Below are 16,391 nucleotides of genomic sequence, written 5' to 3' on the forward strand. Positions count from 1 at the left end.
AGATGGAGAAAATGTGCTTGTGTCGTTTTAGGAATCAAGGGGTTTCTAAGCTTCGAAGCTAAACCATTGAATCTCCCAGTCGGAAGTGTTATTCTGTGCACTTCGGTCCTCCTCGCCTTGAGAAAGTAAAATGCAGATGTAACGCACATCTTCAGTGATTGCAAGGGTGCACATTTTTTTTACGCACACACTTCTATTACGGAGAGGTCAATATCTGCCGCCGGTATTTCTCAGCGGTGGACTGACAACTGCAGCGCAGTCGCAACTTTGGTGGAGCAGCAGAAGCTCCGCTCAGACGCGCAGTGCGGAGAAGCGCCGTTCCCCGCATCCCAAACGCAGGTCAACTCTTTCAAGACGCGATGTTTGGAGTGCACTCGAGGACGAAATTTCGGTTAAAGGTCGCAGATTGTTTACTTCCTAGAAGGAACGTGCTTGATTATTAACTTTGGAAATTTCTCGGGTTGACTCGATGGATTTTCTAAACGATTCCAATTTTTTTGACGGGTACACAAACTCAACAACAGGTAGGTTCAGCAACCAGCGCACGACTTCGTTCTGTTTGTCGAATTTACGGCTCTCAGCAATTAAAAAAAAAAATCACACAAGGTGTCTATGTGGTGCAGAGATATGCTGAACCCCCTTGTGAGGGACGTGAAATGTGTCTGCCTATGACAGTCATTTCAACTTTGCAATTTTATCAAAGTTACGAATTACACTTGGTGAATAGTGCACATCATTTTGCATACTGTATATGATTATATATGAATTCAGTTTCAAATTATATTTGTATGTCTAATAAAGTCCATCTGTTTATTCAGCCCATTTTAAATTGATGTGATAAAAATCACTGTTTTCTCCCCTGCTCTTTTTTTGCTGTTACCCGCTCTCTCTCTCTTTCTCTCTCTCACATACAAACACACACACACACACACACACACTCACATCGCGAGTGTTTGTACCCATTGTTTTGTAGATTGCTTCTTAGTGCCAAGATTTCTGAGATCTGCTGCTTGTGGAATTCAAATGACTGCATCATATTGTAAAAACAACACATTGGTTTACTTTAACTTTTTTTTGGAGGGGCGGGGCGGAGTGGGGGGGGGGTGGAAAACACACTCATCGTCTGTGATTCTGCAACAAAATGAACCGACATCTTAAAATCAATCAGGACATGAAGAAGTGATGGGGATAATAAATCTATGTATTTAACCAGTCTTGACCGGCACCACGAAGGCATCACTGCGTGTTCACACTCATCCGCGCGAATTTGACGCCGGATCATTTTAGCGTCCTTTTGTGTCATTCGCGCGAATACGCTCACCTCACCTCACCTCACCTCACCCCGAGTAGCGAGTATTTCCGGCAACGTTCCCTTCCGCCATTTCACCATGGATATTCACAGAATTGTTGCGTTCTACCTGCCGTGGAAGGCAGAAATACGTCGGAAAACTAAACGCCGTCGTATGTGGGTTATCAACACCATCTAGAGGCGAGCTCAGCTCGGTGAATTAACCGCTCGGTAAACCGAGCTCCTCCAGAGGCTCCGTAACCGCCGCTTCAAGCGGTATTTTCGGATGACGACTGGCCAGTTTGACGACCTGCTAGCTAGGATCGGTGACAGAATGTAACGAATGAACACCAACCGGTTCTTGTAATTTTGACACGTAGTGTCATATAGCAACGGGTTTCCACACATAGCCACAATCAACTTGTCCGCCGTCCTGTCAGTCAGTCAGTCCGCCGTGACGTAGGGACATCCTCAATTCTGATTGGCTGTCTTGACAAACTTGCGAATTCGCCATTCGCGCAAGTTCGCGCCGCCAGACTGAAAATTCGCGTCATTCGCGCGTTCGCATAGACTTTGAATGGAAACTGTTTGCGCGAATTCGCGTTCGGTGTGAACACACAGTTAGAAACCCCCATCTTCCACCACAGGCTGCTATGTTGGTTGTAAGTGGATGTTTTGCTCTCTAACAGCTCCTGTCCTGTCTCCAGCTGGTGTCGGGGCCCCTCATCACAGCGCCATCCTTCCTGTCATCTTTGGCATCATCTGTTTTCTGGGCATTTTGGGGAACTCTATTGTTATTTACACCATCATGAAGAAGACCAAGTGTCGTGCCAAACAGACCGTTCCAGACATCTTTATCTTAAATTTGTCAATTGTTGATGTCCTGTTTCTCCTTGGGATGCCGTTCCTGATCCACCAGTTGCTAGGCAACGGTACCTGGCACTTTGGCGCTACAATGTGTACCGTCATCACTGCTCTTGACTCCAATAGTCAGATTGTCAGCACCTACATCCTCACTGCAATGACCCTCGACCGTTACTTGGCCACGGTCCATCCCATCCGCTTCAACTACGTCCGCACGCCGTACGTGGCGGCAGTGGTCATCGGCCTGGTGTGGGGGCTGTCCCTGCTCACCATCATTCCCGTGTGGATGTACGCAGGTCTGATGTCTCTGCCCGGGGGCCTGGTGGCCTGTGCTCTACTGCTGCCCGACCCTGTCCTGGACATATACTGGTTTACGCTTTATCAGTTCTTCCTGGCCTTTGCGATACCACTGGCCATCATCTGTCTGGTGTTCTTCAAAATCCTCCAACACATGGCCACCAGCGTGGCCCCGCTGCCACCTCGGAGTTTGAGGGTGCGCACCAGAAAGGTGACCCAAATGGCTGTAGCCATCTGTCTGGCTTTCTTCATCTGCTGGGCCCCTCACTACATCCTCCAGCTGGTCCACCTGGGGGTTCAGAATCCAAGCCTTGCTTTCTACTACGCCTACAACATTGCTATTAGCATGGGCTATGCTAACAGCTGTATCAACCCATTCCTCTACATAATCCTCAGCGAGACCTTCAAGAGGCAGTTCCTCTGGGCCATACGTCCCATAAACAGAAAGTTTCAAGTGAACCCCAGCACTACAGATGGAGGCAGTGTGAGCGTGAGAATGGTACCTGAGGGGGCTCAGCAGGAGCCAGCCTCTGGAGACATGAGACCATCTAACATGGTCCCACAGTGAATAAGAACCAATCAGTGGTCAAACAAAATCATTTTTCATCTCTGTAACGAATGTGACACGAGCACAAGAACAGTCATGTTGCTCCACCCAACAATTCAGCTCAAAACTAAATGTACAGCAAAGACCCGGTTAGCGTGTGAGGATGTTAATTAACAGGCTGAAGATCTTTGCCCTTTACCAAAAACATGTGCTGGCAGCGTGAGCTGAAATCAGAGCGTGCAGACACAATCATTTTCTACACTGCTCATCCATTAAGGGTCGGGGGGCTGGAGCCCAACCAAGCTGGCATTGGGTGAGAGGCAGGGTTCACCTGCCACTCCATCGCAGGGCCATCAAGAGCAATCACGGGCAAAGTATCTTGCTCAAGGACACTTCAACATGGTCACTGGGGAAAGTGAGGCTCGAACCAGCAACCCTTCAGTTCAGTTGCTAGACGGCCACTCTACCTCTGAGCCGTGCCACCCCCGACAGCATCATATGAAAAGCAGCAGAGCAAAAGTGTTGTAAAATCTATATGTGAGAAACAAAATGTTAATTTATTCATATCGACTTTAAACACTTTTGATATTTAGAAATGATCCACTCTGCATCAGCTCTTCACTGCTGTTACACTGTGCAGCTGCACAAGGTCTTCAGTTCTCTCTTTTTGAAAAAGAGCATCATGTTGAGCAGAGGGCCTCAGCGGTTGCTTGTAATCAGGATTAAGCAACAATTATCAAACCGATGTCGAACAAAGGGAGTTATGAGGAAATTTGAGGTCACATGGAATGAGATTTTTTTGACATTTTCATGGGGGGGCTGGAGCCTATCCCAGCAGCCTTCAGGCGAGAGGCAGGGTTCACCCTGGACAGGTCACCAGTCCATCACAGGACCAACACATAGAGACAGACAACCATTCACACTCACAGTCACACCTACGGTCAATTTAGAGTATCAATCAGCCTCGTCCCCTCTTGATGTCTTTGGACTGTGGGAGGAAGCTGGAGTACCAGAGAGAACCCACACAGGAACAGGGAGAACATGGAGACTCCACACAGAAAGATCCTGTGATGGAGCCGGGGCTCGAACCCGGGACCTTCTTGCTGTGAGGGGACTGTGCTGACCACCGCACCAACGTGCAGCCTCATTTTCATTAACTTCTGAGAAAATATTTCTTGGACTTTTTCAGTCATTATTTATGAATGTGTTCTATCGCAGAGCTTTGGCTACGTATTTCAGTTTCAAATGTTGGATTGACTTCAGAGGCGTGTGTCCATCTAGTTGGCTGTATTTCTCTTATACAGATGGAACAGAGATTCCATACATAAGGATGCAAGGCACACAGGTTACATGACTTGAATTTCTTCACACACCTGTTGCTGTTTGACTGTTTGGCATGTGATTGTATTCACTGCAGATGCAGGTCTGGGTGACTGACAGCAAAGGAGCACAACAGATGTCAGGAGCAAGGAACAACAAACATCTATCAGGCTTTACTTGTTGTCTGTAAGACTAAACTGAGAGTAAAGAAGGGCCCTCATTTTATGACTGACCTAGGAAGACATGAACCACATTCAAAATTTTCTGTTTTTGTTTAAAAGCTGCAAAATTGCACAAAATAAAGACCAATTTGATGGAATATCATCCTGCCTGACCTGACAGACACATAGGAGACCAGTGTGCATGAAACAAATGAAAGTTTCCTTTGTCTGAGTGTATTTTTGAGCCAATTTGAAGAGTAAACATTCGTTTAACAACATGAGGAATAAACACGGAAGCTCGTGTTGAGAGTCGAACCGATGCACACGAGCGCAGTGTCGTCAGACAAGAGCCCCTGCCCTTGCGTGCTTGTGGATCTTTAATGTACAGCTTGTCCTGTTTTTGCTTGTGTGTTTGGGTTGAAGATTTCTCAAGAACAGAGCTCAGTGACATTTGACAAACTGCACCTTTTAACAGAGGACACGTTTCAAGGGAAAGGAAAGCACAAGTGTAAATAAAAAAAAGAATGTATGATGGCGTCGCTTCCTCATCAAATAAACGGCAGTATTGGTTTTCAAACTGCCGTTTAAATTTTTTTTGTATTCTATTTTAGGGTGTTTTTTTTTTCTTCTGAAAAACACCTTACAATAGTGCAATAAAACCATTTCTGTGGAGGGGGAAGACTGCTTGAAGAAAGCTGTAAGCTTTCTGTTGAAACCTGTGAGGGACGATCAGGCTTCCCACGCTTTCATCTGTCTGTCCGGTTACATAACAATGTCAACTATCACATTTATAAGTGCTTCAGTAGTTATACAGGCTTACATAATCTGGTCTGATACTCAGATAATCTCAAAGTCAAACATCAAACCTTTGGTTACTTATCATTATTAGTATTTTCAGCCTCATGAGCAGTTGAACTGCGCTCAACCGATATTCAGAGTACTTGCATGTCAGGAATACGGTCTGTTGGGTAGGACATTACTTTGACATCACATAGAGTTGAACACTGATGTAATGTGCATACAACGTGGGAAATATTTAGTTTCATTTATGCAGAAGAAGTTGATGAAGTTATATAACTGGAGCCCAAGCTGAGTGAGAGCAGGACCTTGGGGTTGCCTTTGAGGATGAGGGATGGGAATGAACCTGTCAGAATGGCCAGACATCCTCCTTCAACAGCCGTCATGAACTGCAACAGCTTCATTGAAACCACATGACAGGTTACACACCGCAGGCATTAAATAAAACACATCCAAATATTCAGAATTATACCCGAGATGTGGAACTGAAACTGCGGTCTGAGAGTTTTGGTCCTGTTCTCATTAAGAGGAATATCAGAATGGTGTCGGGGAGACCGATGAAAGGGTGACTGCTGCAGAATGAGCTTGACACCCGCCTGGTATTCTGGGGGAGGAGTCTTCATTCCCACTGGGAATTCATCACAACACTGGACTCACAAGTGCGACCAAGCTTTCACCGTGATGGCTCCCACTCTCCATATTTGTCTACGTCTTCATTCCTTTTCTTTTATTTCACTCTTTTATATCCTGTTTTTAACTCTTTGCCTTCCCGTCCTTTAAAGCTCTTTGTAATGCTATTTTGAAAAGTGCTCTGTAAAGTTATTCTCATTGTTATTGTTATTGTGGCGTTATTAATCTTAATATCGTTATAAAAATATCTTTGATACTGCAAATAAGTGTACTGCACTACAATGCCAGTGAAAACTTTCATCTCACGTCTCGATGAGTGGGACTGACTGTCGCTGCGCTGGTATCTAAAAAAACAAACAAACAGTTAAATCGCAAGAAAGTATTCTTCATCTGATGCAATTAATGGAAAGCTACATTTTGTTGTTCATAAATGGCAGGAATATGTCCGGAATATAAAATGTCTTAATCAAGAATCTCTGGGTTTCTCATCTTTTTTTCTGAGCAGTGACCGACTTTTCAGCCGAATTGAGAATTGGACACACCTGTGAGGTCACGGCAAAAAGGATGAGACACCCCGGTGTTGCTGTTGTCCTGTTTTGAAAAATCAGAGAAGAAAAAAAGAACCATTTTGGCGAGTTATTCTACTGTAACAACACGTTGTGGAGAGCTGTGTGTGTGGCGTTGTGAACACTGGCAGGATGAATCCCGTCTCAGACGGATTCGAATTTTGTAAGAACACGTTCAACTGTGTCTTCAGTCAGTCAGTTTTCCATGTTTGTTGTGGTGTAAAGATTGTATATGTTAGGTTCATGTAGTGTTATTAAAAAAAGATAAGCAAAACTGCACATACTGAATCGTGGTTGTTTGCCTCAATCCTTGAGTCCCATTGCATTTTGTCTTGGGGGGGGGGGGGGTATTTTCAATAAACTTCCTCAACATCTCCGTGACCTCTTCTGTTGAGACAGTGACCTTTGAGCATCAAAATATTTACAGTTTATCTCTGGGTCCCAGTGAACGGTTAAGCCAGATATGAAAAAACAAAAGTACACACAACTCTGGAGTCGAGCACATAAAGGCACCTAAAAAAAAATGTCTTCTCAGAAAAATATGTCCTTCGTTCTTTGTTGCATCTCAGAAAACAACACGTGCGTCACAGATCCAGACAAAGAGGATTCCCCACCTTCCAGTGGCCCTTTATCGTGCAGCGGGATTACGGGTTTAACAGGATAATTTCTTCCTCTTGGATACATCACCATGGTAACATGCTACAGCTAATTTTCTCGGGAGCAGATTAAGATATCTTGATCACATCTATTTGACATTGCCATTCTTGGAGGATGTTGTGTGAATATCACCGACATTCTGGCTGGCCATTTATACACACACACACACACACACATATATGAGAGGATCGAACCGGCGACCCTCCGGTTGCTCGACGGCCACTCTACCTCTTAGCCTTTCTGATAAAACACTTTTCAGTCATTTTGCTCTGTCCGTTTTGTGTCTGACAACTAAATCATGAATTTGCCAGTGAGTTTGGCATTGAGCAGGTTCACCTCTGCTGCCGTCAAACGGGAGAAAGATCGTTTGGCTGCCGTTTCACTGTCACTGGTAAGTGACAGTGAAATTCAAGCCAAATACTCAAGGCTCAGCTCCTCAAGAGGTCATCAATAATCACACCGATTTCTGCGCGGTCAGAATTCACCTTGGCTGATGGAACCACCTGACTCTTTGTCTGTTCATCATGCGCTTTCGTCATTCCACCGTCTATTTCAGTACACGGCTCTTAAAATGTTTCTACCTTCCCAGAGTTCAAACCTGACAAGTCTAATGGTTTGTTTTACAGAGGCATCTGAGAAAAGCCTTGTCTGCTAGAATTTGCTTTTCTTTCAAAAATATCAATTATCTCCAGCTGGGATGTGACTGGTGCTACGGGTGCTTGTCTGCTCATCTCCTCGTGAGACACCATTGTGAACTCACGAGACCTCTGTCTGGATCTTCTCAGCTGGTTGGTCAGAAATATTAATGGGTCGCACTCAAATGCAGATGTCTCACCGTGTGACTAAACATAAATCAGTAAAGACGAACGTGTCGTCTGTGACCCAGGACCCACAGGCTTGCACCAGCGGCAGCATGGTGTGCTGTCACGTATTTATCCAGACATGAATCCAGTAGAATAACTTAACGAATGGGTATCACTGGCGAAAGGCCCCAGGTAATGACTTGTATTAGGACCCAGATGGATTTATCATATGTTTAGCACTCAGGGAAGTAATTGGGAGTCCATTTTTCCAGAGGTGCACCACGAGAACCCATACAAGTACGAGTGATACCAGTAATGTGATAGAGGGCCTGACAAAGACCGGATCAACAACCAGACTTACACCACCACAACCCGCCGCTGCCTCAACTGAACACACTGTGCTTCAAAATAAGAAACACAAATTAAATACCTTCCTTGCATTCCTCGACACAAATTCATCAATACGTCATTATAAAAGAACAAAAATACAAAATCAATGGACACACTTGAAAATTGCACGGTTAACAGGAAGGTTCATCTGTGCGTACCAGTTTCTTTCATCAAGATCAAAAACAAAGTCAACTTTCACATCCCACTGAAGCTCCGTAAATCTCGTTTCCCTCTTTTGGATGCAGATCAAAGCAGTGGACAGAAGCAATGAAACGGAGAGTAAGAGGTCAATAAATAGAACGTCACTCACTTTAGTTCCGCTGGCTTTTTCCTGTTTTTTTTTAAAGTGGGTGTGGTTGTAAATCAAACCCTCTTTTGTTATTCCATTCTCTCCGGACTGTAGCAAACCTCAGACGTAACGGTGTGTGTGTGTGTGTGTGTGTGTGTGTGTGTGTGTGGGGGGGGGTACTAGGGACTGTACTCCTGGTCACAGCTGCTTCTGCGCTCCTCTTCCAACTGATTGTGGGTAATTATTGTGAATACTCGGATCAGTGGAATGCTAATAGCTCCAAATTGTTCTCCAGACAGCCTGGCGTTTTCCTCCCTGCTTACTATGAGGATAATCACCAGCTATGCGTAGGGTTAATGAGCAGACATCGCTCGTGAGGAGAACAGCTCATGCTTACAGGCAGGAAATCATCGGTGCTTCTGTAACAGATGGTTCTATCACCAAACTCCATGACATGACGCACCTTCTCTCAGGCCCAATTAAGAATCCATTCAGAAAATCTACCAGCTTCCTCCTGGCGCACTTGGGGAGAAGCACAAACGTGGGTTTAAGAAGACGAAGAAGAAGAAGAGGAAAACAATTAAAGAAAAACAGATGAGCCGTGATGGAACATAGTTTTTTTTTTCTTCTTCTTCTTCTTCTTGCTGTAGCTCTACAGCACCAAATCGATATCAGTTTACCTCGTTCCAACCGTCTCATGCTTACCTCAGTGCTTGTCTCCACGTCCAGAGGCAGAGAGGCAGTAACACTGTGCTGCACGTGCAGCGCTGCCTCCAGTTTGATCTGGAGCACTGCTCCTCACAACCCTCCTCCGTGACTGGAGCAAAATAGCACCATCAACTTTTTAAAGAGCGGCAGATTCTCCTGCATCCACCACCCTCGAAAAAACAACAACCCCCCCCCCCCCCCAATAATTTACTTTTTGTGTGGCTGTTGATTCCACTGTGATTATCTTTTCAATTACCTGAGTAATAGTTCCGTCTATAAAATAATGGAAAACTGAAAAGAAAGGCCTGAAGTCTTATTGAGATTTCTTTTTTCCCCAAACAGCAGTGGAAAATGTAAGACATTCGATTCGGAAGGTGCCACGTGCTCACATAGGGGGAGCAGAGGAAAAGATAGGATGAACGCATCAGAATTGTAAACTGATTTAGTTTTTACACAAAACTGATGATTCTGAGTACTCTTACGCTCATATACCATTTTATACCGTGGTGGTACATTCCAGAGCTACACATCCGCCCAATCCCACTCTACGTGGTTTTCTTTTCTCTGTATTACCAAGCCCCCGATCCTTTTTCCTTCATTTATTCAATCAAGTCTCTCCAAACTGTGAACTGAAGATCATTTTCATAAATAGGTCCATTTTTTATTTCTCATATTCTGAAAATAAAACAATGTACCATCAATATAGAGAAGACAGTCCAAGCAGAAAGTCTGGTAGCATCGACCCTCGAGATCAAACGGTTCAGTTAGAAGCCTTTCACACAGATACGTTACACTTTAGTCTTTATAACCTCAACTGATCATTCTCTCTCTCTCTCTCTCTCTCTCTCTCTCTCTCTCTCTCTCTCATTTTGAAAGCTGTGGTCAAACATGTGCAGATAGATTTTTTTTTGTAATAAAGTTTAGAAAAATTGCATATAAAAAACATCTTCATCTCACATTTCACAAACATCGTGTTGGAAGTGAACACTGCGTGTGGCCACGTGGAGCGAGGCGCGGGGGCGGCGGGGGGGGGGGGGGGCAAAACCACAGAAACAAATTTCAAACTCAAAGTTGTATTACAGACTTTGTGTCCCTCCAACATCACAGCGTCTATACCTTCATTTAAAATTCGGCTGCTTTTGTCTTCAGAAAGCGTGATCACCCTGAACAACCTGAAACTGAAGGGAGAAAATGTCAGCTGTGCCCAAACACCTCCAGCGACATCAAAATAAGCCTTTTTTTTTTTGTTGTTCTTGCTCTGTATTATAAGCACAAAGAGTTCAAATTCGGCCAAACAATTGCGTAGGCGTGAAAATGACCCTTTCAGCCTGCGTCAATATCCCGTGACAGGACGCTGAGCGCGCTACTTTATCAAGCTTCAATTTCTTTCTTTTGCAACAAATTCAAAGGAAGACAAGGTCAGAAAAACAAGACAAAGTCGCTGCTTGTTTTCATCGCGTCTGACTCACAGGCGCAGCTGTCATTTTGCTACGAACATTTGACAGCTGCTCTGCTTTTCAGAGGAAAAAAAAAAACAACCAAAAATAAAATTACTGGGGTTCATTTTTTGTCAAACATAATTAGTGTGTGTCTTATAATGACAATCTTTCTGAAAAGGTTTGGGCGAATCAGGAAAGACTAACAGCATCATCCACCCCTCTTAAATAAAGAGTTTCAGACGTTGAATTGAAGACGGGGGGCTGGCTGTGCTTGACTTCTCTCTAATTCTGTACGTGCACATTCACATAACTCACATTTCAGTACAAACCTGTGCAAAAGCTGAATAAACTCAGCTGTTATTGCTTCATCACTAGAAACTGCCTCAGAGAGCCCGCATGGAGTGAAACGAAAGCAGAAAGTAGGTTTGAGCTGTGTACTTGCACTTGGATAGGAAGATTAAATTAAAAGTCCCCGTTAAAGCTCGGACTGAAGTCGAACTCGTCGTGGCCTTTTCTGGTTTCGAGACATTCTAAAAGTCGTGGCGTTACATGGCCACAAACAGGTGAACACGACAATAAATCGATTCAAGCCACCTGTCTGGTGAAGGATTCTGTGAAATGTCACGAATGTTTCAGCAAATTAAAAGGGCATTCAAAGGTGTCGGGGACAAAGAGATGCTGAGAACAAAATGTGAAGCAAATGGAATCAAAGAGATTATTTTTTTTCTCATGAAGCATCCTTGAATGATTCAGAATAATTATCGATAAATTCTCAACAGTGCAAGTAGGCTTTGTTTTTGCGAGAGCAAAGGTTGTAATATGGCAGGATAACTGTGAGTTACAGTCTAAATGGGGGAAAGTATGACTTTAAAGAATTTCTTCGCATTAAAACTTTTAAATCTCTTCTCTCTATAAGAAGCGGCAGATTGCGTTCCAGGTTTATAAATTCTAATTTGCTGTTTACGACGTTCAGGCTTAAATAAAAAAGATCATTCAGTGCAACACTGCAAATGTATGACAAACACTCTGCAAAGGGAGGTTAAACTGAGGAACTGCAGCAAGCTTTTATCATATCTGCATCTAATTACACCCTGGCCGTGATTGTCTCATCCCCTCTTTACTTTGACTTGGGAGAATTCTACGGTGAAAACATATTCTTTGAAAATGTGAATGCTGACAAAAGGAAAGAAACAGGGTGCGGCTATAAAAACGAACGCATCTGAAGTCTATAAGCCCGATGTTGAGATATTTGCATTAATTATCATGTGTTTATTTCCTCGTATTTTAACCTCAAAGCATTATCACAACTGTCTAAAACTACTGCATTTCGCACAGGTGAAGAAAAGTGCATGCGTGTGTGCGCGTGTGTGTGTGTGTGTGGGGGGGGGGGTTGTTGCAGTGGGCGTGGACAGGACTGAGCACAAAAAAAATTACACATGGTGGAAGACATGTGAATGTTTCATGAGAATATGTCACAGCATGGAGATGCGCCACTCTGTCCTCCTGACAAAAATTCAGCAGATGTGAATAAATGTCTGCTTCCCTCTTTAAATGGCGGCGCGGACGACAAAGCTCCTCTCAGGTAGTCGATCTAACCCGATGACGTGACAGATGTCTGTACCTCAGGAAAACATAGTTTCAGCCACCCGGTACGTGACTTAATGGGGAAAAAAACACTGAGAGTTGGTGTTGGAGTTTCAAAGGGTAAAAGAAGGAGTGAGCTTGCGAGGCCATAGTTTTAGCAGTTGATAATGAGGAAAACATCGTCTAAACATAAGAGGCAAAAAAAGCTTTTGTGAAAAAATGTCAGCGGTGTGCCATTTTACCCAGGTCCCCGGCCTATTACCACATGCTGACAGCTCAGTGAAACAGCGAAAAAGGTGGAATTGGTCAGGCTGATACCGTACCTTTACTGTTTCCTCTACTAATTAAATTCCAGTAAATCCTTCGTTATCTCCAAGAAAGTGTCAAGATCAGGATGAGGGTGTTTTTTTCTTCTATTTTCATTCTGTTAGTAAATATTGCACTGACAATCATGTTATTTAAGGACATGATGTGTTCAGCTTGGATTCTTTAGACAACAAAATGGAGAGCAACATGGAGAGTACGCGAGTCCAACTAAACTGGGGAGCATTGAAAGTGGCTCTGATTCTCGCTGCAGAGGTCAAAAGTAGTCAGTAATTGTACAGTATTATGACCAACATGTAAACAAAAAAAAATGACGTGGAAAGAAAAATACACATAAAAGCTACCAGAGTAAATAAATTAAAAAAAAACAACCTCTACTTTGTCTCATGTGTTGAGCTCAAGGGGCATCAAACGCTCCACACTGTGAAGTGGTGTATTTTCTATCTCATGAACTGCCACGCGGACTGAGTTGTATAATTCAGACGATGTCCTTAAACGGTGGCTAAACGCAACTCCACTCCTACCGCAGTCGCCTTGGTTTCAAACAACTCTCCTCTGAGTCACTCGGGGATGATCTGATTATGGTCATGAAAGCGTTGCCGTGCCGCTGCACAGCAACTGTGTGGTCGGTGGTAATATCCTGTCATATAAATATACTAAATGAGGGAATAAAGATTAATAATTGGTGTTAATCAGAACCAGTAGTCACAAAGCACCACCATTACTCAACGTTACATTCTTATAAATCAACACAATCAGTGTGTCTTGATTGTAAGCAAACTACCACAACAAAGAAGTGAGTGATGAATTCCAGCATTCACTCTACCATTATAAGACACCAGTGTGTGTGTGTCTGTGTGCAAGCTATATTGTGCTTCCAGTGCTTAACAGACATAAACTCATTGGTCATAAATGCATATAGGTTGCTCAGGCACTTGTTTGAAATCAAAATAAAAACAGATGTCTTGAACTCAAGTCATTTCATTTTGCTCTTTTTAGTCAAATGTACCCTTTGTTGCTCTGTTCTGGTACAAATCCCTTGAGCCAGCACATCTTTACTGGAACAAAAGGCCCGCTGCTATGAATTGTCTTGTATTGCTTCGATCTTGGCGACATGGACGTCATTTTCTGTGTTATTAGTTGAAAATCTTTGTCAAACAACTGGGTGTCAGAAGCTGGACTCGGGGACTGTTCTTTTGCGCCCCAGTGAGGTTGTGCTGTATCGAGTCCTCTGCAAAGTACCGTAGGATGGTTTGTCTGTGGTCAGGCTGCGCGTTGGTGCCGGCGCCGTAGACATACCATTACGATGCAAAGATGCAGTCCTGCGCATGCTCTGCTCTGCCTTGGTGGGGATGTTGGAGGAGCTCTGAGAGCGTTTGATGTCAGATGCGGTTCGTCCCACCTTCCCATTCAAAAATTCATCAATCTGATGGCCGGAGCCATTAGACTTGCCTCTTTCCACCCCAGTTCCTCCTCCAGCTGCTCCGTTAGATAATGACAATCTGGACAGGGTACGTCTGCCTCCTTCTTCATCCCCTCCCTTCCCTGACTCCTCCTCCTTTGACTTCCTTAGGTCCTTTTCCTTCTTCAGGAAACTACCCCTGAAGAAAGAGCGCAGTCCCTCATGGTTCTTAGGGACTTCGCCTGTCTTGGACTTTCCTTCATATGCACCATGGTGTTCTCTATCAGACCTGTCCCCCTTTTGTCTCCTCAGAGTCCCATCATGAATGCTGGGAGTGCTGTAGCTGGGCTGAACTCCAGCACTATATCCCCTTTGTGTCTCAGTGTCCTGAGCTTTGGACGAGCTCTGCTTCTTGGACTCTTTTCTTCTGGTGAGGGTGTTACTACTCGAGCTACAACTGATATTAGTGGTACCCTCATCTCTATTGTGGTTCCCTTTGCTAAGCCTTAAGCCTGTTTTATCTGAAGGCCTCCTTTGGCCCTCTGGGACCTGTGACGACTCAGTCGGCACTTCATCTGCTTTACCCATGCAATTCATTCTTCCAACACTTGATGATCGGGGAGTGGTTGCAGCCTGGCCATTTGCTGGTTCCTTTGAGCTGCGTGGTTCGCTCATTAATGTTACTATTGGATCCTTCGTGCAACGGGGCCGGCGGCCAGATTCCAAGTACTGCACCAGCTCCACAGGGGCAGGTTCCTTAACTGTTGGAGGTGCCGGGTCAGGTTTTCGTCTGTCCTTTGAACCAAGGGACCAGCGCAGGGGAAGCACTTTACTCAGGGTGTCCTTGGTCTTGGTGGGTGCTCTCATGCTAATGCTGCGACCTTGCAGACCCCTAATAAAAGGCCTGCTCTCAAAGCCCCCTGGAGAGAATGTAGGATGTTTAGGTTTTAAATTTCGCATTATTCATAGAGAAAAGCCACTTAACTGATGATCTCTGTCTTACCTTTTTCCTCTTTAGAACCATTGTCAAGGAAGACTGGAGACTCGGGTGAGTCAGGTATGGAAGACGGGCAGGTGGTAGAGGACCGAGACACCAAACTGCCTCTCTTACCGTCTCCTGTCAGCCGGATTAACCAGTGGTCAGACATTGATGAACTTGTGGAGCCTGTAAGACGAAACCACAAGCACTCAATAAAATTTCTTCTGACAAAGCAGCAATGGTCGAATAATAATACCACAATTTGTACAGTATAAAGTACCAGAGCACTAAAAATATTCTGTAGTTTGAATAAAGGAGTAAAAGCACTTGCAGCAGATCAGATCCTGCTTGTTTTACACTGTATTTCCAGGAGTTGAAGTACCTTAAACCACTTTATTTTCGGTCAGTTTCTTTGTTACATGTGCATCATGTCCTTGTACTACCCAAAAGAGTAAATAAATGTCAGTCTGTCTCTATGCAGCTGTTTCATTCTCTTAGTTCATTTTATAACCACTTACAACAATGCCTTGATGTAAATGGACTTCCCCAACAGCCAGAATGAGGAGAGCAGGGGCGTCTAGGTTTTTATTGCTTTTAATGAGACCACATATCGTCACCTTCTTAAAATAATCGCCAGAGTCATTTTTTCAAAAAACACAAAAAGACTGGAGACAAAACAGCGCCACATGACCCTGATTTCAGAATGGTACCGTAGCAGTTGGATGCTGCCAGGTTAGAGCACTCCACCATATTTATTAAAGCTGTGATTCGCAAAAGGTAGAAGACATTTTGATTTTGATAACAAACTATCCCAAACAATATAATTTCCAGTGGAAACAGCTTCAGCGCAATGCCAAAACTGCCCATACACGGCACAGCAGAGATGCAGACCACTGAGCACTCATGGCTCGTACCATCTTCTGATACAGCTTCTGCCACCAGATGTTGACACTGACTCAGCCTCTGGTGTGCTGCAGCCAGCAGGATGAAGAAATCAAGTAAGGGGGGGCATTGCTTCAGGCCATAGTAACTCAGTAGTTAGCTAGATAGTTAGTGTATCTCGCTAGCGTAAATACAGTGGCTGAAGCTCACAGATAACGGCCTTCATCAAGTTTGGAATCCAAACCCCAAAGAAAGAAATCAAGAAGAGGAATGATGAGGAAACGAAATGAAAGAAGCTGAATTTGCTTCTTTTCTTTCAGACTGGTAAGTAACAAGGTGAACTCCCAAGACACACGCACGCACGCACGCGCGCGCGCGCGCACACACACACACACACACACACACACACACACACACAGTGCTCCAAAGAGTGACTAACCAGAATAAAAATCTATTTGATCTG

General features: G+C 44.2%; 2 protein-coding genes across 2 annotated transcripts in view; one reads left to right on the forward strand and one right to left on the reverse strand.

The window, feature by feature from the left end:
- The first annotated feature begins 352 nt into the window (after positions 1–352).
- Positions 353–6,594, forward strand: mchr1a (melanin-concentrating hormone receptor 1a). The gene is made up of 2 exons (XM_086210179.1): positions 353–524; positions 1,996–6,594. The coding sequence occupies exons 1-2, from the start codon at positions 470–472 to the stop codon at positions 3,015–3,017; spliced, it is 1,077 nt and encodes a 358-aa protein (XP_086066305.1). The 5' UTR covers positions 353–469; the 3' UTR covers positions 3,018–6,594.
- A 3,396-nt stretch (positions 6,595–9,990) lies between these two features.
- The window catches only part of usp43a (ubiquitin specific peptidase 43a), a 99,971-nt gene continuing 93,570 nt past the window's right edge, over positions 9,991–16,391 (reverse strand). Inside the window, exons 15-16 of the mRNA XM_086211270.1 lie at positions 15,071–15,232; positions 9,991–14,987 (exon numbers count right to left, since the gene is read on the reverse strand). Coding sequence (XP_086067396.1) covers positions 13,834–14,987; positions 15,071–15,232 — 1,316 coding nt within the window. The 3' untranslated portion in view covers positions 9,991–13,833. The remainder of the gene's footprint in view (positions 14,988–15,070; positions 15,233–16,391) is intronic.

This window comes from Aulostomus chinensis, chromosome 8 (assembly GCF_037954235.1).
Source record: "Aulostomus chinensis isolate RoL2024-O1b breed Wild chromosome 8, RoL_Achi_v1.0, whole genome shotgun sequence".
Taxonomy (NCBI): Eukaryota; Metazoa; Chordata; class Actinopteri; order Syngnathiformes; family Aulostomidae; genus Aulostomus; species Aulostomus chinensis.

Excerpts from the sequence above, each read along its gene's own strand:
- mchr1a (XM_086210179.1), top strand. The coding sequence starts at position 470 with ATGGATTTTCTAAACGATTCCAATTTTTTTGACGGGTACACAAACTCA. Across the intron at positions 525-1,995 it reads GTACACAAACTCAACAACAG|CTGGTGTCGGGGCCCCTCAT; the intron begins GTAGGTTCAGCA and ends TCCTGTCTCCAG.